Here is a 24,569-nt window from a genome sequence, read left to right as displayed (position 1 = left end):
AGGTCTCCTGGCGCAGGTCGCCACGTGCGTGCAGCAAGTTTAAAACAGCGATTAGTTTGACACATAGGCGTGGACGATTACCAGCACAGCAGCTGAAGCGATGAGCCCTGTTATTCTGACAGCGTTATTTACGCGGAGCGGGCTCTGAACACTGGCAGTGTTTACTGTAAGGCAGGGCTTGGTTTGGGTGTCCCGCGGCTGCCGGCGCCGCGCTGCCCCCTCGCGGCACGGCCCCGGGCACTGAGCAGGCCGGGCTGAGGCGGGCTGAGGCGGGCTGAGGCGGGCTGTGCCGGGCTGAGGCGGGCTGAGGCCGCTGAGGCGGGCTGAGGCGGGCTAAGCCGGGCTGAGGCGGGCTGAGGCGGGCTGTGCCGGCTGAGGCGGGCTGAGCCGGGCTGAGCCGGGCGGCCCGCGCCCTGCCCCGCTCCCGCTGCCAGGCAGCGCCGGGCACGGCGGAGGGAGCGCGGCCCAGCACGGAACCTCTCCGCCTGGGGAAGCGCAACCCGTGACCGAACAGCGCCCGTCAGCTGCACCAAGTGCCGCAGCCGCTCTTTGCACGCACAGCTGCGCGCAGAGTCCCTCCAGCGGCAGCCCGTTCCAAGGGGAAGGGCGCGCCCGCAGCTGCCAGGAGCCGACATGGCCGCGCGGGGGCCCGGCCGGCGGGGCGGCCTCGCGAGAACGGCGCCGCCTCTCGCGCGGCTCGGGCAGCGCGCGGTTTTTGTTCTCGCGAGGCGGGCGGTGAGGCGGCGCGCGCGGGAGCGGGGCCATGCCCGCTCGCCACTCGGGCAGCGGTGAGGGGCGGCGGGGCACGGCCGGGGCACCGCCCGGGGCACCGCCGGTGACCGCGCCTGACAGCCCCTTGATCGTTGCAGAACCGCTGGGAGCCGAGATGGAGGAGCAGGCAGAAGCGGCGGTGATCACGCCGGCCATGCTGAAGGAAGAGGAGCAGCTGGAGGCGGCGGGGCTGGAGGAGGAGCGGCAGATGCTGGAGGAGGTGAGGGGCGGCCGGGGTCCCCGCGGCCTGCCCGCTCTGCCGGGGCGCCGGGGGGCCGGGGCCGTGCAGCTCCTTGGGTTGCAAAACAAACAAACGTGAGGGGCTGATAAAGGCCGTGCTGTGGTGTGTAAGCGCCTTGTGATCATCCAGAAGGGGCCTTAATTTTTGTTTTTAAAGGCTAGCGGTGAACTCTTGCTCTTAGGGAGAAGCCTCCTGTTCTTTATATGGATTAAAATTCGCGGAGGGAAGATTACGTCTTTAAGTCTGTCGTTCTGAGTCTAAAGATATGAGGTATAATGCCTATAAAGTGAGCTGATTTCAAAAAGGGCATTAAGTTCGTCTGTTTTGAATTTCTGTTTGAAACATTAAAGACAAAACTTTTCTGGTTTTGTTTCTCCAAGTGTACATAGCACTTGTTTCCCTCTTTGGTTAAAGCAAGCTCACCAGCCGAACGGCCTGAGTAGAGTTCTGCAGATCCTTTCCAGAATAAGCCTGGTTACGCGTTTATTTCAGTAGCAGGTATAGTTTGTGCAGAAGTGATGGAGCAGTCTAGCTGAGAAAGCCCCGCTAACAAGGACCGGGCTTATGCCAGCCCCTGTCTTGGTCTGCGCTCCTCCTGCTCTTCCCTGCACACAGCTGAGCGGGAGCTGCCTGGCACCTGGCACTGATGCCAGGAGAGGCGAAGCGTGAGCAGACCGGGAGGCGATGTTGGGTTTGTGTACCTTGGTTTGCCCGTGTTACAGGAAATACACACTGCTCCGGGGAAATGTACCTCCCACCGTAAGTGATGTCATCGCTACGATGCTTCATTTCCCCCTTGCTGAGCGTGTTTTCAAGCCTTGATGTTAAGCACTAGTTGATAGTAACCAGTCTGTTTTGGAGTGAGAACACGAGAGCATGGTGCTTCTAGACCCGTGCTGATCCCTTATACAGTATTCTGTATAACACGATAATTTGTGTTGTGTTTCAGACATAAGGAAATAGAAGCTTGAAAGTACTGTTCTCTCGAATGCTTTTTGGGGAATTGTATTCTAAGGAATCACAGAATGGTTTGGGTTGAAAGGGACCTTACAGATCTGGAGATGTTCAAGGAACTATATAATAGAGAAATTAGGTGATGGGGATTTTTTCCCCCATCTTAAGAATTGGCACATTATTCTAAGGGCCTGAAAAGTACCAGTCCCTAAGGCCTGGAACTAATTTTGATTACTCTTTTTTCCTTACTCTAAGACAAGTTCGGATTTATAAAGGTAAATGCACTATTTTGTGCTACTCTAGTTAGAAAAGAATATCGATTCTCCCAGAAGTCTCATAATATTCTGTGTTGCAAACAGTAAGTGATGATGTAGCATGTTGGAGCTTCAGGTATTCCTTGATTAGCCTAAAAATTTGGATGTAATACTTCTGGAAGATAAAGAGGAAACCCTTGTAGAGCACATTTTCTCATTGCACAGGAGGTATTGAGAAGAAGACTTAAAATTTTAGTTTCTTTCACAAGGATAACTTCTGTAACGATACTGAAAGGGATTTTTTGTATTCTCCATTTCTTGAGAACCCACAGGACTTACCTCTAGCAGGAATATAGCTCCACTGTCCTGTATGCTTTATCACCTTTTCCCTGTGCAGAGGCCAGTCAGACCAGGGGATTACTCCTGGAGTTACCACAGGCTTACTGGGGGCAGCTTCTGTGTTTCCTATGCTTGTCACTTCGGCAACCCCCCTGCCAGGTGATCTGTACAGCAGTTAAGCAAAGGAGTTGTCAGTTCTTTTTGAGGGTTAATGGTGAAATACCACTGTGCAAATATGCGTGAATGTAGTGTGGTGACCAAGAGTGGCAAGGTTTTGACCTTTTCAATCAAAAAGGGGAAAAAACCCCCTGTCTTAAGGCTTTAAGGCTTGAGTCAAAAGGCACAGTGAGATGTCATTAAAGTGCTGTTCATCTTCGATTTTTCTTTTTTCCTCTTGAAATTTTTGAAGTTGGTGGAGGAAACAGTCCTTCAGTTTGACCAAATAAGAATGCTGTGTTCACTCCTATAAAAAGTGAGCAATAGCAGTTTGCTGGAGAAGTAGGTTAGTTTTAGTTATATTCTCTCTTGGCATTGCCATCAAGAGTTGATCTTTCTGAGCTCAGATACTTGTCATCTGAAGGTAAAAACCTGGAGTGGGGAGAGCAGAAGAAAAGAAAACCAAGAATACAATCTCTCTCCTAGAGAAATTGTGGGAATAGATCTTCCTCTCTTAAAAGAACACGGTGATTGCTAGCTGGTTGGAATTACTTGGAGAAAATCGAGTTTTGATTTCTGGAGGGACAGACATTCTCCTCCTTTTCAGCGTCTCACAGTTTGTCCCATGGTTCAGGAAATATCCCATTTCCTTACCAATTAGTGTATTTAGTTTCAGAAGAGTCCCTTGTTTTTCTGTGTCTCAGCGTGCCCTTCCCATTGTGTTTCTTTTGAAGGCAGTGACATAGATAAGCATCTTGTAAAGCTCTGCATCTTGTCTCTCTGGGTTTCTCTTGGAGATGCTAATTTAAAACTTTTCACTCTCTACAACTACTGTAGACAGGTGGGGGGAGGGTCTGCCTCTTCTTCTGGGTAACAAGCAATAAGACAAGAGGAAACGTCCTCAAATTGAGCCAGGGGAAATTTAATGGGTCATTCTTGGAAAATTTTCTTCACTGAAGGGGTGATCAAGCACTGAGACACTGCCTGGAGAAGCAGTGGAAGCAGCACTCAAAAAGCCAGACATGTCACACTTCTGAGGCATCCTTAGTGCAGTGGTTTAGTGGTAACTTGGCAGTGCTGCTTAATGCTTGGGCTCCATGATCTTGGGTCTTTTCCAAATGAAAAGTCACGGAAATGATTCCGGTATCTCGGTTTTACAGGCAATGTTAGATGAATGCAGAAGGGTGAATGGTTTTTACTTTTTGGGGGTGTCTTGATATGAGTTTTAAAGAGTAATTTGCAAACTTCTAAATGCACAGCCCTGACTAATTCAGCAGCAGTTGCTTTTAAAAGCATGTGTGGATTTTGTAAGCAAAGTGATACTGTTTTCATATTGGCAATTGACTTGAGCTATGTAAAACCGTGTGACAGTTTTGTAGCTGTCTGTATATCTTATTCTTTATGAGAAACTAACTTGGTGTAAATGTACATGAAGGGATATAAAAATACTAGGGAAGCTGTTCTGAAATTTGTCAGGTAGGGTTTTTTCCCTCAAAAATTTTGCAGACTATAAATAAACTGAGATTTCATTTTGCTTTGGAGTTGAGGCATCTGGATCCTTGAATGCCATGTGCTGCTGTACTGGGGGTGTGTACGGTGCATGTGCAAGTGAATGCAACCCTCAGTTACTTCAGCCTTACAGCACTTCACAGCTACGTGAGAGTCCATAGTCACAAATCACAGAGTATGATGGCTGAAGGGAAATGGGTCTGTGTGTGAGACACTTCAGAGTTAATGCTTTTAACACAAGCAATGGTTTTTCAGTATAGTCACAGTTGTATCTGTCAATGATTGACATGTCTTTTTGTTGGCCAGGCTCGCTCTTCTTGGGACAGGGAATCAAATGAAATGCGCTATAAGAGGCTACAACATTTGCTTGAAAAAAGCAACATCTATTCCAAATTCTTGCTAACCAAAATGGAACAGCAGCAACTAGAGGTAGGTGTGTTCTTGTCTGCAGTGGGAATTCTTAAGGTGCTGTCTGTTTAGGGTTTTTTTCCATCCAACTGTTTGCAGTAAAAATGTTTTTAAGATTGCATTAGTAACATTAAAATCTACTGGAACCTAGTGCACAGGAATGACATGATGCTTTATGTAGTGTCCAGAATTTATTCTATAAATTGAAAGATGAATCGGACATGGAAGAACATGAATTATAATTTAAAGTCACAGTGTAAAGATGGCATTGATGCCTTTACAGTTCTTTTGGCCTGAATGCAAAGAAACCAGAGTAAGTATTTCAAATAAGAACTGAAGTTTAAGGGAGCTAGAAAAGATGGAGGGAGGATAGAAGGTCCAAAGAACTGACAAGTAGGAAGTTGAGTAGCCTGTTTGTATTATTAACTGAAAGCTGAGGATGAGATGTGCCTTCAGGATGCTAACTTAGACCTCCCTCAAACAAATCAATAAATTACAGTGACCTGAGGCCATGCTGTTGCCAAACAAGGGTTTCCATAAAACAGTGTTACGGGTCTTCTTTTTTTTTTTAAACCATGGGCTGCTGAGTTCATACCTAGCTTTGTCTTGAGTTTTTTAACTGGATGTTTATGGACAAGCTTGCAAGATTTTATACTTGAGAGAGAGGGGAAAGCAGGAAAAGATTAAGAACAACAACATTTTCCATAAAGGGACACTGCAGGATAGACTGCAGGAACCTCCTCTTCAAAATACTTCTCTAATTGAACAGTCAGCTCAAATTCATGGTTCCTGTGTTGCTAGAATGTGTATTTCAGTACTAAATCTTGCTCCATCTGATAGACACCAAGGTCTTCTACTCTTTCTTCAGGATCCTTTTCCTTTAATAAAAAGCAAAAATGGTAGATGAAATGAAAATCTTAAGTTCTTCAAGACATGAAAGCGGTTCTTTGTTAAAGACATGCTAGGCTACTTACACTGCTCTCTGTTCTGCAGTGAATATGTAGTATGTATAAGTTGGATAAATGGAAAACTTACTGCAGTAGATTTAATCTTCAGGAGTTTGCAATTGGGAATATTTTTGTTGAAATCTTTCTAAATTACTGTATTTAAGTGTTTAAAATACTTACTGACAAGCAATTTAGAGCAGTGGCACTTTCTTGTCCAAATTTAGTTTTATTGTTTTAAACTACATCAGAACAAACTTGGTGGGGTTGCAAAAACAGTCTACAGAGTACATGGAACTCGGAATTACCAATGTAATCTATCTCTTCTGTAGCAGACAGTACTTTTGTGGGTCTTATGGAAAGGTAAGAATTGCATGGGGTTGCAAAAACAGTCTACAGAGTACATGGAACTCGGAATTAGCAATGTAATCTATCTCTTCTGTAGCAGAAGTACTCTTCTGGGTCTTATGGAAAGGTAAGAATTGCACGTGTGGTTTTTATTTTGTTTAGGAGCAGAGGAGGAAAGAGAAGTTAGAAAGAAAGAGAGAGATGATGTTAAAATCTGCCAAGGTAAGATTAAGTAGCTACTTCATGCAACTTTCTAAATAGAAGTCTGAGAATTACAATGTTTGTTTTGACCAAGGTAAGTAAAATAAGTAAGTTTGATTGTCCAGTATTTGACTTGCAGGTTCTATGTAATATACCATATCTATTTTAACTGTAGTAAGACTGTTTAAAAGTGCTTAAAAATTGTATACCATGACAGTCATTTTTAGGGGAGGTTTTTGACTAGTTATTATTAGAGAAAATGGTTTCAATTTGTCTTGAGGAGTTTTTTGTTTTAGCAAATAATGGCTTTGTTCAGCCAAAATAGTGAATAAGTTATAAGAAAAAAAAGCAAGAAAAATTTTTTTCTGTGTTTTTGAAAACTGTTTAGTAGTAGAAATGTTTCCAGAATCTTTCAAAGGTAATGGTAGGAGTCTGATTACATCTTTTTATCTGTGTCGTGATAGTTCAGGATGCATAAGATGATGAACCTCATTCTGTGGTTATTTTCTAGGGTCAAAACCCTGTTGATGGCAAAGAGGAGAAATCAGGTAATGTATTAGGCTTTGCCTCTTTTTCAGTACTGGTGTGTTTGATTTCCTCAAAGTTCGATGCATTGTATAAACTCAAATATTATCTTACAGGTGCAAAAAAGAAGAGAGGAAGAGAAGATGGGACATACAACATATCAGAAATCATGTCCAAAGAGGTATGCCCTAACTATAAATGGGTTGTCTGGATTTCTGTAGTACTTTTAATGGGTGAGCCAATTTCTGTGACGTGTGTATTTTAGAGCACTCCATTCTCACACATTGCTACCAGATATTATCAGCCATCAGTAGTCTGTGAGCAAAGATGTATCTAACAAGCAGTGTTGTTTGTTTTTTCAAGTCTTTAAGGAGGCAAGCTGTGAAGCCTACCGTTGCCAATTGAATTTTCAGCTACCCTTTGTCATTGAAATGAATTACCTGGTGTGTTTTAGAGTCACTTGTATGATTAATGATTTTGTATGTTAAGCTTTTTAAAGTATATCCAGATTGAAAGATGAATGAAGAGATTACATGAAATACAAATTACAGTAGTCTCTAAGGTTGAAAAGCACATGAGCATGTTTGTTTTATTTTTCCTGTTTGTTTCCAGGAAATATTATCAGCGGCAAAAAAAAGTAAAGTGGAAAATCAGGTATGTTGACACATTATTGCAGTTTAAGAGTGCTAAGGCCAAAGGGAAGGAGGGCTTTTTATATTTTGTAGTGTATTCTTAAAGTTTACCTCTAAATAAACATCTTTGCTAGTTATTGAAGTCCTGAATTAAAGTTTAGAAAAGTGGTATAAATGAATGCACTTAAATACTTATTTCAGAAATCCAAGTGAAAACTTCTGTTTTTCTAAAAACTGAGTTTGAAGGTATTTATACTTTATAGATTGCTAGTAGCTTCAGAAATAAAGGAAATAGGAATTTATTAGAAAATATTTGTGTTGGTGCTTAAGACTTTAAACAGTAATTTTTAAGCAGTCAAGTGCAGAGATAAGAGGTGAGGTCTCTTTTTTGCTTCTGTAGTTCCAGAGCTGCATGCACAGTGTGAATTGCTTCCTAACGTTAGAGCAGCTTACAGAAAGGAAAGCCCTTCTGCTTACAGAAGGGAAATTGCTGCATTGAATGCCAGCCTCTATGAGGAAGGTTTTAAGTCTGTTTATGGGTAGAAAATTAAGCCAAATACCTTCAGTAGCTGTCACTGCTCTTGCATTCTAAAGGAGAACAAAGTCTACTCTTGAGTGGACAGTTGACTCAAAAGAAATCTTTGTGTCAGAGACTGAGTTACTTCACTGCACATTAAAGCTAGTGTAAATTGGGAAGAAGTATGTCTTAGCAGGCTTTGATGTACATTCCACTTATCACATGCTCTTTGACCTTCCTTCTGTAGGATGAAAGCTCTACTGACAACCTGCATCCAGAAGACCTGCAGAAAAATGGAGACTCAAACAGTGTCATTAAGGACAGGTTGTGTCAAGCTGTACGACAAAGTGCCAAGCACTTTCTTGATCCAGTGCGAAAATTTAACGGACAACCAGTGCCTTTTCAGCAGCCAAAGATTTTTACTGGTGGTGTAATGAGGTGGTACCAAGTGGAGGGCATGGAGTGGCTAAGGGTATGGATACAATTGAATTTAATCAGAATTGCTTCCGATTGGAAACTGGTGTGGAGGGGAAAACATATTGGAAGTCTATGATCATAGTTAGTACAGGGAAGGTGAAGAGGAGAGAGTTATGATCTTTCATGGTACAAGAATCTGGTCTTATGAAAAAGTTGTCAAGCAGCAAACAAAATGTTTCAGTGTGGGAAGAATATTGGTGATTTTAAGCCTTTTTTAATAGACTTTCTGGCTGGTGTTCTCCATATTTCCTTTTTCCATCTATTTTCTTACTCAACTCAACCTTTCCTTACAAAGAGTTTGTGAAAGCAGGGCTATACATCCTACTGAGAGACGGTCTTACTTGTTTCTCTCAAGGGCTTCAATACCTACCCAAAGGTATTCAAAGACCTGTTACCTTTGCAGGTTTGACACAGATGAATTTTCATTCTCTGTATCTTGAAGTCTTAACTAGTAATATTAGCACAGCGTGTTAAAAATGCTATGTCTTTAGCTTCTGAAATAGATAGGAGCTTGACATCAAAATTACCCACATCCGTTTTTAACTCTACCTGTTTCAGTATGCAAGCCAAATTAAAAAATTTATAAGAATCAAAACTAATTTTAATTCTGCTACTGATCTCATATTTCTCTCAGATCTTTTCATTCTGTTTTTCCTCCCTACAAGCATACACAGTCTGTTTCAACATGCTTGGACTCACCCCTCAAGTGAGTGCCGCTGAACTTGCTCACTCACTTCTGTTACTGGAAAGTGCCTAGTGAAGACAGGCCTCTTCCGAAGGGAAAACCATTTTCCTTCATTGGGCCTTCAGTTATAATAATCTTTTTATGTATCTTTATTGAACAGTAGAGAGTGCAAAGAGCAGTTCTGTGTCTTTCTGTTTTTTTGTGAGAGGTTGCTCTGCTCTTCCTTCTGGTGCAACACTAAATTATGTACTTTCCTTTGATATTCTGTTTTTTGTGCTCTTGTCAGGCACTTAGTTGGCTAGGAGTGCATACATCTACATGAGAATATCCAGCATTTACAAGATGCTTGTATTTATTTTTATAAATAAAAATATTTATCTGTAAATAAATAAATATTTATAAATAAAATTATTTATCTGTAATATAAAATGGGCCTAGTAGAGAGTTTCCACAGATGTTGCATTCCTCATCCAGCATTTACAAGATGCTTGTATTTATTTATTTTTATTATTTTATTATTTTTATAATAGAATCATCTTCATCTGTAATATAAAATGGGCCTAGTAAAGAATTTCCACAGATGTTGCATTCCTAAAGATCTTTGTTTTTCCAAATGTGTGTTGATTATTTTGCATTTACTTTTTTTTTTTTTTTCATATGCAGATGCTTTGGGAAAATGGTATTAATGGCATTTTAGCTGATGAAATGGGGCTGGGGAAGACAATCCAGTGTATTGCAACAATAGCACTGATGGTGGAGCGAGGGGTCCCTGGTCCATTCTTAGTGTGTGGTCCTTTGTCTACTCTTCCAAATTGGATGTCTGAATTCAAGAGATTTACTCCAGAGGTAAAAGAAATTAAGACTTTTATTCTTCTTCCTTAGGTTTAAAAGCACAAAATAAAAAAATTCTATTAAAATTCTTTGTCTTGAAGCTTTCTCTATATAGAACATAATTTTAATTGTAGTTGTTTATGTGGTTACTGTAAACTGTGCTGTGACTTGTTATGTATTTACAGCCTTCTTATAAGAGATCTTGGTATTTCTACTGTTCTCCCATTAGCTTAAAATGGGCATCATAGTCCTGACTTGTAATCTCTTTTTTACAGATTCCACTAATGCTCTATCATGGAACACAGCAGGAGCGTCGCAAACTGGTTCGTAAAATACGCGGAAGACAAGGATCACTGCAAATCTACCCTGTGGTCATCACTTCCTTTGAAATAGCAATGCGAGACAGAGCTGCCCTGCAGGTACCCAAGTTCTCTTAGCTCTGAGACTGTGTTGTGCCTCAATACTGATAGCAGTGCTTTTGAACACAGTAAAAAACCCCACATGCTGCCTGTACAATAAGTTTCATACTGTAGCATGTATATTGGCATTCATTTCTGTTTCCTTGGTAGTAGTAGCTCTGCAGTTTAATGCTTAAGTTCTTCAAACAACATTGTTCTAAAAGCAGATAGTTAGAGCATACCTGCTCTTTTTCTTACTGTCCTGTAGGTGATGGTTAAGGATGTTTAGAGCAAGAGCCATACTTAGTGTATAAATATTGTTGTTAGCATCACAGTGGTTGTTTCAGCAAGATGAGTTTCTTGCAGAAGTTCTGTTTTAACCACCTAAGCTTTCTAAAAGGTAGTCACATGAAGCAGATGTGTGGCATTAACTGTTTGGGCTTAGTTCTATTAGTTTGGCAAAGAGAAAAACAGTAAATAGAACCTTTGTAACAGGCAGAATCAAACAGTGCTTGTCTTATTATTGCTTCTTAATTAATCTGACACCTGTTTTGATGGAATAAAGCTAAAATTTACTGAAATATCCTTTGTTTTCATAGAACTGCTACTGGAAGTACCTCATAGTAGATGAAGGTCACAGGATTAAAAATATGAACTGCCGCCTTATCAGAGAATTGAAACGATTTAATGCAGACAATAAACTCCTGTTGACTGGCACCCCCCTGCAAAACAACTTGGCAGAGCTTTGGTCATTGCTTAACTTCCTATTGCCTGATGTTTTTGATGATTTGAAAAGGTAGGTTGCAGTCTGATGTTTGTGTTTGAGTATTATTATGACTCTTTAATAATTAAACTTCTCAGCATGTGAAGAGTTGTTTTATGGCATAGTTGTAATCCAGTATGATTATTTGGTGGCAAAGGCTTTGAAATGTGTCTTGCCTTACACTTAGTAGTTTCAGAAAGGAAGGAATTAATTGTTGTCTCCCTAGACAGTGGAAGCTCAGCTGTGAGCAAAGACATGAACATTTGCGGTGAGAGATGTTTGCTTTATCACAAATACCTGGTGCTGCTTTTTGGAGATTCTCAAAGGTGTTGGATGAAGCTTTGTGAGGCTGGCAGACACAGGACCCACAGATCCTTTTCTGCAGCAGTAAGGGGTCAGGTGGAAGAGCCCTGCCAAAAGAGTGTTTTGACTAATTTTTGGAAAAAGCTATAACCTAGATAGGATATAACAGATGATAATGAATATTCCAACTAGTACAAATATTTTTACACATCACACAAAACCTCCGGCTTCTGAATTGATGGGTATATTTCAAAAATTCCTCTGATACACCTTCTCTTCGTGATAGATGTGAGTGCTTTTTTTTTTTTTTTTTTTTTTTTAATCACAGGATAAGAGAAGAATCGATACTTCATGGCTATTATTCTTAATTATTTTAGTAAGCTTTTTTTTCCCTTGCTTTATTTTTATAGCTTTGAATCCTGGTTTGATATTACCAGCATTACAGAAACTGCTGAAGATATTATTGCTAAAGAAAGGGAGCAAAACATCTTGCATATGCTGCATCAGGTTTTCATTTATCCTTCATTTTGTATTTTTTGTAATATAGTTGTAACATTGATCATTCATGTCATGAAGTGTGTCAAAATCTTGTTTGTGATGCTGAATTCTGGTCTGAGGCTTTCATTGTGGCAGTTATGGACTTCCTGAGACTTTTAGGGTGTTCTTTTCAACTTTTGCAGCACTTACAAACGCTAAAGGAACAGTGTATCTCTTTCATAGCCACTCATTTTTATTCTTGGAGCTGAATTGAGTTTAGTCAAACTTAATTGCAGTTATAGACTTCAGTTCACCAAGAGATTTAATCAGTGTATTTATTTTTTTAAAAGGTAACTTTGAGGGAACTTATGTAACTTTTAGGTGTTGAGCAGAATACCTTTTGACAAACTAGTTATATAATATGGCTGTCTTCAAATTAACACTTAAAGCTCTGTCTTTAAGAGAGTGTGTGGAAGTAAATGCTTACAGACCTATCATTTTTCCATTATAAGCTGCTAGTGAGGGATCTAAATTGTATCTTCTATGTATAATTGTTGATGATAATTTATTTATTTTGGTTAAAGGCTTTGGACGTTTTCAGAAAAACATGATTTAAGAAATATAACAAACAAAATGGGCAGTTTTGTATTAAGATTGCTTTCAGTTACTGGAATTTGTGAGAAAGGTCTGTAACAGTTACTGCTGTACCCCTACTAAGCACTTCAGAATTTTTAAATGTTAAGGGGTGTGTTTCAACACGTTAGTACCAGAATGTGCATGAAAATATTGAGTAGGCATAAGTAGTAAAAAACTAAATATCTGTGCAAATTAACGCTCGTGCTTTAAATTGGCAAAATAGCATTACATCAGTAGGCCTGCTTCTGTGTTGTCTTGTTTTCTTTGTTTTAAACTAGCTGTGTTGACAGCTTTGAGTAATTGTAGTATCTGCTCACCATTTCAGATTCTGACACCATTCCTACTGAGAAGGCTGAAATCAGATGTTGCCCTTGAGGTGCCTCCTAAACGAGAAGTTGTGGTGTATGCGCCGCTGTCAAAGAAGCAGGAAACTTTCTATACTGCCATTGTCAATCGCACCATTAGGAAACTGTTTGGGAATAATGAGGTGTGTGCTGATGAGGATGTTAGGAACGTGCTTGCTTGTAACAGTTCGTATGCAAAACCATATTGCTACTGCTTCATTACCGTTGTAACTAAACCTGCTTTTATTCTTAAATTTTTAGTCTGATCTATTTGTTATCTATTTCAATAGTGGCAGTTATGTGATAGGCCTGTGGCATAGAACTAAAATAATATAAGTGTAAATATGTTCTTGATTACTTGTAGCTTGGGAGGGAAGGAACACTGTTTTCATGGAGTTGACAGTGTCAGCTTAGAATCAGTAAGGTATGAATGTAGCTTTCTAAAATCAAACAGAAACTTTCAAAATCTACAGTTGTAGACCTTTGCAGTTTGGCTGCATGTTCTACCTAGCCAAAATTTAAGCTGGTGGGTCTAAATACGTGTTGCATAATGCACATCACTGAGGCCTCTCTTGAGTTTTGAGAATTCTTGGATCAGCACAGGCCTTTGATTCTGAAGCTGGCTGCTGTTGATGGCAATGTTCTCATTTCCCACAGGAAGAAGTAGTTGAGTTGAGCTCTACAGGCCGACCAAAACGCCGTAGTCGGAAAGTGGTTGATTATTGTGAAGATCATAATGGTTCACCTGATGACTTGGAAAAATTAATTAGCAAAATGCAAGAGGAAGTAGAAAAAGAGAGGTGCGTGTATTGAAATTTTTTTTTCTTGTTGCACTATCTCCCTCTTAGTTTGCTTCCAGTGCTTTGCTTATTGAAATTGATCAGGAAGAGTGGCATTTAGTGATTCACAATCGTTCAAGCTTTATGGTTTGTTTCTTTGATTTTACCTGGTATTCACTGAGCCAGTGAATAGCAGTGATTATTGTACCATCACTCACTGGCTCATCAGAGTTACAGTTAACTTCAGGACACAATTGTGGTTTAACCTGAGGCAGCAGCCAAGCACCACACAGCTGCTCACTCACAACTCTGTCAGTGGGGTTGGGGAAAGAATCAGAAGGGTAAAAGCTGGAAAATGTGGTTTGAGATAAAGATAGTTTAATAGGGAAGGCAAAAGCTGCACATGCAAGCAAAGCAAAACAGGGAATTAATTCACTGCTTCCCATGGGCAGGCGGATGTTCAGCCATCCACAGGAGAGAAGGGCCCCATCAAGCATAGCAGTTGATTGGAAAGACAAAACAGTGTCACTCCAAATGGCCTCCACTTTTCCTTCTGTTGATGGCTCTAAATTGGTTGAAAGTCCCTTGGGCATAAGGAGAATCTTCAGGTTGAAAAGTGTTTATTTTGCTAGATTTTTATTATAGTCCAAGGTAGCCTGTGAGAACAGACAATTAAATCTATGTTTGTCTTAGATTTATGGTATGCATGGATCCCTTATGCTGGAGACAGTACTTACATGTAGAAGAGCTAAATAGCTGTATTCATTGTGACTCCTGCAATGTAGCCAAATTCAGGCATAGGCAGACAGCTGATTCTGGAACATCTTGGGTATTGCTCCCCAGAAAATCTGACCCTGTGGTCTGGTGAGGGCTTGCTTCTGTTCTCTTTTCTGCTGGATGACTTGAACAAGTCAAATCCTGCTTCTAATTACTACTGACTGCTCTTTGATATTTTAAATCAATAATGGCAAACAGTTATTCCTTTGTTGCCAAGTGTGGTGCTCTAAAAAGTTTTGTCTGGTAATAGCTTTACAGACTATGAGGGATTTTGAGCATGTCACAGCATGTGACTCCATTGCTTGATTTTGTTGTAGGGTTTTTTTTCTCTCAAATATTTATAGCATAATAAGGGGACACTTTCAGTACTAATAAGATGTGTCTTTTCAAGGCCAGTGGTAGAAGTGAGCATTCCCATGGATTCCGAGGTGAACCTTAAACTGCAGAATATTATGATGTTGTTGAGGAAGTGTTGTAATCACCCCTATCTTATTGAGTATCCTTTGGATCCTGCGACACAACAATTCAAGGTACGCGTTTTAAAAGCATTAGAGAAACTTTATTCCAGGCATTAAAAAGCAATAGACTGGGAGCTGATGGCAGTAAAGAATGACCTTTTCAATGGATTTGGCACACGTCTCCTATTGAATTCCAGCAGTATACTGAATCATGATTTGAAACTTCCTGCAGCAGCAGTAGCAGGGACCTGTTCAGCTGCTGTGCCCATTCAGCCTTTGCACAGTGGTGTCGTGGTGTTCTTCATGTGACAGTGCTCTTCTGGTGGTGGAGAGTTATTCAGAGTTGCTGGCTTCCATTGACTCCAGGTGCTTTAGGGGCTGCCTCAAGGTCTCCTTACCAGGGTTGTTTTTCAAAACAAATGCTAACCCTGGTGAACTGTTCATGAAGTAAATTGTATACGCTGCCAGGAGGTGCAGTGATAGCATTTAAGTGTGAGTTGTTGAAGAACTGTACCAAATATAACAGTCATCTGCTCAGAGAATATAGTGTCCTTCCTCAAAAGGGAAGAAATCCAAGTTATATCACAAAGACTAGATGGTAGTTTAATCTACACAAAGCAGATGGAAATACAGGAAAGTGTGAAATAATTTGAATTGAAAGAATTTTAAAGAACTGGAAGTTGCTTGCACATTCTAAATGTAGATGTAGATTTGTAGGTATGTGTAGTCATGTTTCCTACTTGGTGAGTGATAACAGAGCCTGCTGTACTCCAGGGTATGCTGTTGAAGTGTGTCAATGTAAAGTACATGCATAAAAAGCAGATTCCCCAGTCAGGGAGGTTTAGTGTGGGAAAATTAGAGGGAAAATTAGTGTGTTGAAAATGGAGACCATTTGACAGCTGACACCACCCACAGGAGTCAGTACTTGCTCAGGAGGATATATTCCTAATTACCACAATGGCTGCTGTATGTTTCAGACCGTAGAAGTTTCTATTTCCCTGCCCTTAGCCCATGGCAAGAATTAGATCTAGCAAGCTCTCCTGAAGAGAGGTTTAAGGCAGCAGTGGGAAAACTAGCTGAGAACTTCTGTCGCTGGCTGATGTGTCACAACTTGTTCAGCCTCTCTGTGTCCGGTAGGGGGAAGCCTTGTCTCTTAATTACAAACTGGGAAAGAAACAGCAGCACTATTCCATGAGGAAAAATTAACAACATGAGGGTTTCTCCTTCCAGAAATGGGGTGAAAACGAATTCCTTTAAAAAAATAATTATTTGGGCATATGAAATGGTGGAGTTCAATTTAGTTTCATTATGGTTTAAGTGATTCAGTGTTGTTTGCTTAAATTAACATTACTTCTAATAATATGGCTTTTAGTTAAGAAAATGGTGCATGCTTGTTTCAGTGAGATTTCAGAGGGCTTTTGTTGATGCTTCTGAGCTGGGGAAGCCATTGGTCTCCTTCCCTCCTAATATATGGTCCCCTCTTCCCTGTTCCAAGGTTGATGAAGATCTAGTAAAGAATTCAGGCAAGTTTCTCCTCTTGGACCGAATGCTTCCAGAACTTAAAAAGAGAGGACACAAGGTAAAGCTGAAGATTATTGGAGGGATGAGATACAGTCATCTCCTTAGGAACAAAAAATGTTATTAAGGAATCTTTCTGGTTTTGTAGGTCTTGTTGTTCTCACAAATGACTATGATGCTTGACATTTTGATGGATTACTGTTACCTGAGAAACTTCAAATTCAGTCGACTGGATGGCTCTATGTCGTACTCTCAGAGAGAAGAAAATGTAAGTACATGGGCATGCCGTGTGAGCACATTAGCAAATTCTGCTTTTGTCATGACACTGGGATATGATTTTGCACAGCACTTTGCCTTCAATAGGCAAAACAGATCTATGCCAAAATCAGTCTTCTGCCTTTGTATCTGCGGCTCAGAAACACTGAAGCCGTAAAGTGTGCTGCTGACCATTACCTTGAGGTATGCCTAAAATGCAGTGCTTCTGAAAACCTCTCACTGCTTGTGTTGTATTTCCCGTGATCATCTTTTTAAACAGGTCTCATTAACCATTAGCCATGTTATGTTTGGTCCATCTACTTTTTTTAATAGATGAAATCTCTTCCAGATGCATCAATTTAATACTGATCCTGAAGTCTTCCTGTTCTTAGTGAGTACAAGAGCTGGAGGCCTGGGCATTAACTTAACTGCAGCAGACACAGTTATCATATATGACAGTGACTGGGTAAGTGGACAGATTGTGAACCTAGTGATAGGTGTCAAAAATGCTTTCTCTTGCTGCTTTTGATAATCAGTTATGAACCTGTTATGGTACAGACCATTTCTATAACTTTAATGAGGTACTATGTGAAGGCAATAGTAGCATGTTAGCATGTGCAAACATTTTGTTTGTGAAATAATACAGTCTCATTTGAAAAGTCCTGGGTTACTGAATACAACATTAGAGTTGGTTTCTGAGTTTGCCCCTGAGTTACCAAAAGCAGGAGGTTTTTTGTGTTGTCAATACATTTCCTTCTTTTTATTACTTAAATTTGAGTGTAGGTGGACCTTATATGGGTTCCCTGTTTACAACAGCTGCCATGTTAGTACCAGCTCCATGAATTTCCTCTGTCATTTGCCATATGTATTTTAGCTAGCTAGGATTCTGCTGCTCCTGTAAATCTGGAGACTGGGAAAAAGAGAGTTTGGGAAGGAAACTACTGAGGACCTCTGTATCTTCATTTTAGTAGACAATGCTGCTATTTTCAGCTTCAGAAATGGCTGAAAACTTTAAAATAACTTTTCTTATCCTCTAACAAAGAACCCCACCACAAACCTATAACCAAAATTATCATCTAAGTCTGTCATATTAACCATGTCCAACAGTAGAAAATTGCAGCACGTAGTGCAGAAGCAGTCCAAGCTGGTTGGGTTTCATTGCCTGTGCAGCTATAACAGCAGAGCTTGTCATGGACAAGCTTAAGAGTCAAGAGTGGTAGAGTTGTATAATACACATTTCTTCTGCTTCTGCACTGACTCTGTGCTTCCCATTAAAAATGCTGCGTGTGGTATGTCCTTTAAAAAAAGGATAATGGCATAACTAAATTGTTACTGGTTTATTTCTTTATCTGCTCAGAACCCCCAGTCAGATTTGCAGGCCCAGGACAGGTGTCACAGAATTGGTCAGACAAAGCCAGTAGTTGTTTATCGTCTTGTGACAGCAAACACAATTGACCAGACGATTGTGGAGAGAGCTGCTGCCAAGAGGAAGCTGGAGAAGCTCATTATCCATAAAAGTGAGTATCTTTCTCTTAGGACTTCATGTCAACATGTGTTGCTTCTTTAAATCTCAAGCTGTAACAGATTTCAGTATCCTGTTTGCCTCTGTCCAGTGTGTTATAACCACAGAAGTCCAGTCCTGTTCAAACAACTGGCCAGTGCTAAATAGAAAAATAGTCCTTGGGTTTATGTACAGAACAATGGTGATTCTTGTGGTGTTCTTGATTATATGCCTTGTCATACTCAAAAGTCTTTAGAAAGTGATTGCTTTGAAGTGTCCCTTTTGGGGATGAGTTTTTCTTTTACAGATCTTGTAGGGATCCTGCTTTGCTTCTGTAGCTTTTGTGACATTTGGACTGTAGCTCCTTATATATAGCAATTTTCAAACATTAAGCTCACTTGCAGAATTGCAATTCTTACAACTTGGCTGCTGAACAATAACTAGTTTGAGATCAAACTTCAGAGGAGGCTAAAAACTTCTCATCATTCTTGTATTCTCATATTGATGAGGAACAAAGCCTTTTCATGAGGGCAAAAAGGCCACACCTCTTTCTCCTGCACAGTCAAGCCTAAGCTGTGGTTTGCCTCTGGTTCTGGATGATGTTATCTTTGATAATTACTTTTTCCTAGCATTAGCCTTTTTCTTTGTAATCTTTTGCACTGCAGTCTTGGTGTGACTGCCAGGGCTGCCTCTTTATAGACATGTTATTGACCAGGATACTTTCTTGGTTTGGTTTTTTAATGATTTGATAATGGTCCAAACTGAAGTTAAAACCCAAGCAGCAAGATGAGCACAGAATGGGATCTAATAGGTGACTGCCATGTACTAGGGCAGCACTGGAGACTGGGACTACTTGTACTGGAAGGAAGAGAACTGTCAATGCCTTCAGTTTTGCAATAAGTTCAATATTTATCTTGGCATCTATGGGTGTACCACATGTAAATCTGGCAGCTTAGTAGGGGTGTCACTTCAGGAACCTTTGGCTTCATTGTGTAAATGTAAAGCTGATGTTATGGATCCTGTTATTGTGAATCTCTAAAAAGTGTTGGAACTTAGGAGAAGCAAATGAGGAAGGAAAATCACACACTGGATTTTGTTACAAAACATAGGGGTTTTTTGTTTTGGTTTGGTTTTTGTTTGTTTGTTTTTTGGTTTTGGGTTTTGTTGGGGTTTTTTGGTGTTGTTTTTTTGGTGGTGGTTTTTTTTGTTTTTGTTTTTGGTTTGTTTGTTTTTTGTTTTTTTTTTGTTTTTTTTTTTTTTTTCCTTTCCATCTTGTGCTTCTTGTGCTTCTGTTTCATTGAAGAAAGTTGCTTGGGAAGCTGTATTTTTCTTACTATTATGGCATCTTGAGATCTGCGTGGCACTATTTGATACCATGTGGTTTGTGAAACTCTGAAAGCTAAAAGGGAGAGGCAGCATCACTAGTAATGCATGAAAGCACCTGGAGCATGTCTGTCAGTGCTGTAGATGTTAATGGGGGAGAGAATCCTGTAGCTCAGACTCCTCTGTAACTTGAGTCTGATTTCCACTTCTCAGATAAACTCAGAGTTCTTGAAGGGAGATGGGAAAAGATGTAGGGAGGATTTCTGAAGGCAAGATACAGGAAGGAACATCAGTGTGATGAAAGGAATCAGTGAAGACAATAAAATGGGTACATATGTTGATAAAAACTGTGGAAACTTGGCACAGAACAGCAAGTCTTGCCAGTCTCCTTGGAATGTATAAGACCATGCTCAGCTTTGGTTAGGTAATACTCTTGTGTAATGTTTTTTACAGTTGGGCTGACATCCAGATTTGCTGTAAACAGGTGCTAGCACAGTCTCAAGCAAGCAGTCTGTGTCAGGGGTATTGCTTTGTCATGTCTGTCTGTTTCATTACACTGAGGCTGCTCTCTCTGCAAACCACATCTTCCACATATTTCCTGTCTTGTGGTTAATACAACTTACTTTGTTTTAACCAGCTTACAATACAAAGGGAACAAACTTCAGCATCCACCATATAACTTTATTTGCAATGTTTTTACTGTAAGTAGAACTAATGGCTTTTCTGCTCTGTGTGTTCATGTGGGCATGTTGGATTGGTGTTTTAATCAGTTCTGCATACTACATACATGTCTACATACATACACGTTATAGAAAGTGAAAGGCCTGCATGCAAACCTCCATGTACCTCTGTTAGTGTGAGGTGTGTTTATATGAGGACTAAAGCAATGAAACCTGGCATTAGTTTTGATATTCAACAGTAATTTGTTCTAGTCTCCGTGTGCTTTCTTAAAATGTATTCTTTCTACAGATCAGTTTAAAGGTGGCAAATCTGGTCTAGCACAGTCAAAAAGCTGCCTGGATCCTCAGGAATTGCTAGAATTACTGAAATCCAGAGACTATGAGAGGTATGCAGATTTCATATTTTCTTGGACCATGAGTTTGTTACTTGTAACTTGCAAGCAGCTGTCAAGAGCTCTCTTGTCTTATGAGGTGGTATGTGGATCTTCATAGAGGAAAGAATGTGCTAGGGATTCTGCTACATGGGAAAAGTGACTTCTATGCAATGCTAACATGCTTTTGTCTTTATTGAGAGATTATTTCTTCTTTAACAGGGAGGTTAAAGGATCTAAAGAGAAAGTAATCAGTGATAAAGATCTAGAGTTACTTTTGGATAGAAGTGATCTTATTGGTAAGTCCGAGTTCTCATGTTTTCTTTATTCTGTTCATATAATAAATGAGTAAATTCATATTTTGTAAGAGTTCTTTGTGTGTAGAAAGCTGCCAGAGCTTCATTTCCCTACAGCTGTATTGTCCATTTGACAAAGGACCCTTTGGTCCCTTTGTTGATATTTTCAATATGGTTTGCTGGAAAAGAAGTAACAGAACTTAGACAAAAGTATTCCAGAAAACCACATTCAGGCATGCTGTGCCCTGAGCATATTGTGAATGACAAGCATAGATTAGGAGGTGTTCTGCAAAGCAGCTTTCAAGGAGAGTTGCTGTAATTGATCAAAATCAGGAAAGATTTATTCAAAGATTTATTACAGCAAGCTTAAAAAATGTTCTTTGATGCTGTCATAATTCAAAATACATTTATCTGACATTTCTGGGGGAAAGAAGTCAAGTCTAACATTTGAAAGAAAGAAATCCAGCTTTTGAGAGTTCCCATGGCTTATCAGTGGATCGGCTATTTAGCAAAACACCCCAACCAAACCACAACTCTTTTCTGAGGTTGTCTGCAAATTGTGGTGCTTGATCAGGCCAAGATATTATTGAAAAACTTTCTAACTTTCCTGAGTGGAAAAATTCTTGTCCAGTTCATAGATCTGGAATGCTTTTGTATGATTAGTAGGTTTAGTATGCCTTGTTTCCCTCAACATCTTTAGCAGAACAAGACTCCAAGCACAGATACAGAAAAAAAACCAACCCAGTCATTACAGAATTTAGAAGTAAAAATTTTAGCCTTAAATAAGTATGCTATGTGTAGTTTACATAAAATTAATTTACCTTAGCAAACTTTTGCTATATTTTAGAAACTTTAGGAAAAAAAATTCAGGCATTGTTCTGTAAAAGTGCTTATTACAGTCAACTGGCTGATAATATAGAAAACTATTCTTGATGAATAATAATGTTTATATCTTTACGAGTTCAGACTGTGAAACAGTCTGATTTCTCTTTCAAGTTGAAGAAGATGCTGTTTATCTTGTGTTATTATTGTGCAACATATTTATCATGGTTGCTTTTTTTTCCTATTTCTTTTTCTTTTTTGCTATGCTAATCAAAATTAATAAACTTGTCAAAATATTAATACAAAGATATTAGTCTGGCATCATATACTGAATTTTTGCTATAGCTAACTGCAGTTAGTGCTTTAGAAAGCAAAATTCCAGCTTCCACCCTTGTAAGCCATGATTATTAAATTTATATAAATATGATACTTTTTCATTAGCTTAATATTCACTGGAAGAGCAACAAAGTGATTGCAATTGCCAGAAAGCCAAGTTTGCAAGTCCTTGAATTTTTGGAAAGAATATTACATATCAGAGCTGTAATTTTATGTTTCTCCTGGTAATTTCACTAAATAGGTTTTCTGGGTATTTTTTTCAGGAAAATGAGATTAGTTCAGGCAGATTTAGGACTGCTATTCTCCATTCAAATTTAGCCAGAGATGTTGGAATTTTTTCCTAGAAGCGTACAGCTGAAAAATATTTGTGAATACAAACTTCTAGTAGCCAGCTGTTGATGAAGGAGCAAAATGTTTTTATCAGCTTGTTCTCCAATTCTGCAAAATGGTTTTTTCAACTTGTTTTCCAAATCTGTTTTCTACTACACCTCTTATTGTTGACCTTTGATTTGTTTTAATCTTAGATCAGATGAAGGCCTCTGAAAAAATGAAAAAGGAAAAAATGGGTGTCTTCAAAGTCCTAGAAGAGTCATCAGAGTCCAATGCAGAATGTGTGTTTTAATATGCAAATGTGGCCTCTAAGTAGTCTTTCAGGTCTTCCAGAGATGTCACTTATGCTTGCTGGTCCTCAATGCTGACTTTCCTCAAGGCCTTGTTCAAATCCCATGTGTTCTTCCAGGGAATTTTAACACTTTCTAGATTATAATGCAGGTGATAGTGGTAGCTTTAGTAGGCTTTCATAAAGAAAATGGGCATGTTTCACATTTGCAGCTAGTTCTTGTACTCAGTGGTATAAACTGGCAAATTTGTTTAAAAAAATCTTCCTGTGGAAGTCCTAAACCCCTGGTTTTTGGTTGGTTTTTTTAAAAATATGGTGTCAATTATAGTATTATTTGGAAGGGACAGAACATGTACCTTTGCTAAAGCCTTTGTGTAGCTACTGTTTTTAACTTCTGAGAATTATTTTAATTAAATAAATATCTGTTTTGTTCTAAAAGTCTGTGGATTTTGGCTTCTTAAACAAGCAAAGCTGATCCATTAATTCACACTTTCCTACTTATTTAGCACATTAGTCAATGTCATACATTTAAAGAAAAACAAATTAACCCCACAAAACAGCTGTGGCACTTGGGGACATGATTTAGATGGATCAGCACTGCTGTCTCAAAAGTTCCAACCAATGATGACAGCTAACTCCTTTAGGTTAAATGCATGTGTAATATCCTTTACCTCTTGACTGCCCTTCTTTTCCCAGAAAGTGCTCCTTGGCTTTCACACACCCACATGGACACTGCAATTTCCCCTGCCAGAACACTTAGTTACCTTCATTACCTTTCTCTGGCCACTCTCTAACACCTCAGTGTCCTTGTAGCAGGGGCCCAGAACTGCACACAGCACTGGATGAATCAGGCAGCTTCTAAACTTTCTCCTCTGGTTTGTGAAAATGTCTTTTAGGTGTCATTTAAAAGCTGCAGTCATGGAATTGCAGCTGGAGCTGTCACAGTTGCAGTTATGCTCATTAATATGGCATAGATAAGACAGGTAAAAACCCTCTACCAACTCAGACTTTAGAAACCAGTTTTCATTCACTTTGTGATCATAATTACTCTGTTGGCCTGATAGAGAAGGGAATCTTATAGTAGCAAGAGATATTCATACTTCCCTCCAAGGGAACAGATAAATCTGTTAATGAGTAAGCTGACTTTGATCTTTGCCTGGTGAAAGCCCTGTTTTGTTGGTAATTGCTGAAGACAAAAGTTTCTAATTTTTCTGTTCAGTTACTAATTACCTTGAGTAATACAAAGTCCAGCATGTGCCTCTCCTGGGGATGGCTGAACACCTGCCTGCCCATGGGAAGGAGTGAATTAATTCCTTGTTCTTACCTTGTGTGTGTGGCTTTTGTTTTCCCTATTAAACTGTATCTCAACCTAATCTTGTTAAAGACAATAGTAAGTGACAGCTGCTCCCACACAGGCTACATAACTTTTGAAGACTGATCTACCTGCTTAACCTGCAATATGGTGCAAAATCAAAGTAATCAGTGTTAAAAATGTCAGATTGTGCTTCGTGCTGTGCTGCCCACCTTTGTGAGACACTCCCTCTGGCAGGATGCTCACCCAGTCAAACTGCCCAGCACGCCTCACATAGGAACCTTTTATGTGTTCTTACATTATTAATAACTTATAAAGCAGGCAGTTCTGTGTGGTTGCAAGGCTATTTCACCTATTTTGTTATTGTTGACAGGCTGCAGATGCCAACTCTTTAACTCCTAAGGAATCTGGGAAGTCAGACTACAGTGAACACTGCAGTTGTAAAATATTTTGCCCTACATCATAAAAGATAAATATGTTCCTTTTCTCAGCCAGCCACAGCAGAGAGTGATCAAAGTCCTGAAGTAACATGTGTGAACTTCCTCATCTAACCCATTCCCATGTAATAAATTGGATAAACTCTGGTATCCACATTAGAAACCCACACTTCCAGACTACTCTACGAATCTTTTGTAGTGCCCGAGTCCTGCCAAGCCCCTGCAGTGTTCCCAGCTGTGCTGCCAGCTTGGCTGCAGGAGCTCGGGCTGGTGACAGCCCATGGCCCTGCACAAAGCAGGGCTTGTCACCATTTGCAGGGTGGCACTGGGTGGGAGGGCAGGGAAATGCCAGGCAGGGCCAGGCTCTAACGC

General features: G+C 39.9%; 1 protein-coding gene across 4 annotated transcripts; it reads left to right on the top strand.

Annotated features, from left to right (window-relative positions):
- The first annotated feature begins 336 nt into the window (after positions 1 to 336).
- Positions 337 to 22,886, top strand: HELLS (helicase, lymphoid specific). 4 transcript variants are annotated; one of them, XM_039727281.1, is made up of 22 exons: positions 337 to 735; positions 870 to 991; positions 4,531 to 4,653; positions 6,087 to 6,146; positions 6,637 to 6,673; positions 6,767 to 6,831; positions 7,263 to 7,304; positions 8,047 to 8,271; positions 9,625 to 9,807; positions 10,068 to 10,211; positions 10,790 to 10,986; positions 11,667 to 11,763; positions 12,695 to 12,856; positions 13,371 to 13,513; positions 14,661 to 14,799; positions 16,223 to 16,306; positions 16,394 to 16,513; positions 16,850 to 16,966; positions 17,858 to 18,017; positions 20,294 to 20,390; positions 20,598 to 20,674; positions 22,354 to 22,886. In XM_039727281.1, exons 2-22 carry the CDS (start codon positions 887 to 889, stop codon positions 22,449 to 22,451), a joined length of 2,475 nt encoding a protein of 824 aa, XP_039583215.1. In that variant the 5' UTR covers positions 337 to 735; positions 870 to 886; the 3' UTR covers positions 22,452 to 22,886. The 4 variants fall into 4 exon arrangements, with proteins under 4 accessions (XP_039583215.1, XP_039583213.1, XP_039583214.1 ...); XM_039727279.1 differs by having other exon boundaries at positions 728 to 788; XM_039727280.1 differs by lacking the exon at positions 337 to 735 and adding an exon at positions 748 to 788 and having other exon boundaries at positions 853 to 991.
- The last annotated feature ends 1,683 nt before the right edge of the window (positions 22,887 to 24,569 follow it).

Source organism: Passer montanus, unplaced genomic scaffold (genome assembly GCF_014805655.1).
Source record: "Passer montanus isolate IOZ18808 unplaced genomic scaffold, ASM1480565v1 scaffold61, whole genome shotgun sequence".
In the NCBI taxonomy this organism is placed as follows: Eukaryota; Metazoa; Chordata; class Aves; order Passeriformes; family Passeridae; genus Passer; species Passer montanus.
Note: the sequence above shows the minus strand (reverse complement) of the source record. Positions and strands in the feature narration are given on the sequence as shown.

What these genes read in the sequence shown, in the direction of transcription:
- HELLS (XM_039727277.1), top strand. Translation starts at nt 764, where the DNA reads ATGCCCGCTCGCCACTCGGGCAGCGGTGAGGGGCGGCGGGGCACGGCC. An exon ending in TCAAGAGATTTACTCCAGAG is followed by an intron (nt 9,808 to 10,067) that starts GTAAAAGAAATT and finishes TCTTTTTTACAG; the next exon opens with ATTCCACTAATGCTCTATCA. An exon ending in CTGCGACACAACAATTCAAG is followed by an intron (nt 14,800 to 16,222) that starts GTACGCGTTTTA and finishes CCCTGTTCCAAG; the next exon opens with GTTGATGAAGATCTAGTAAA.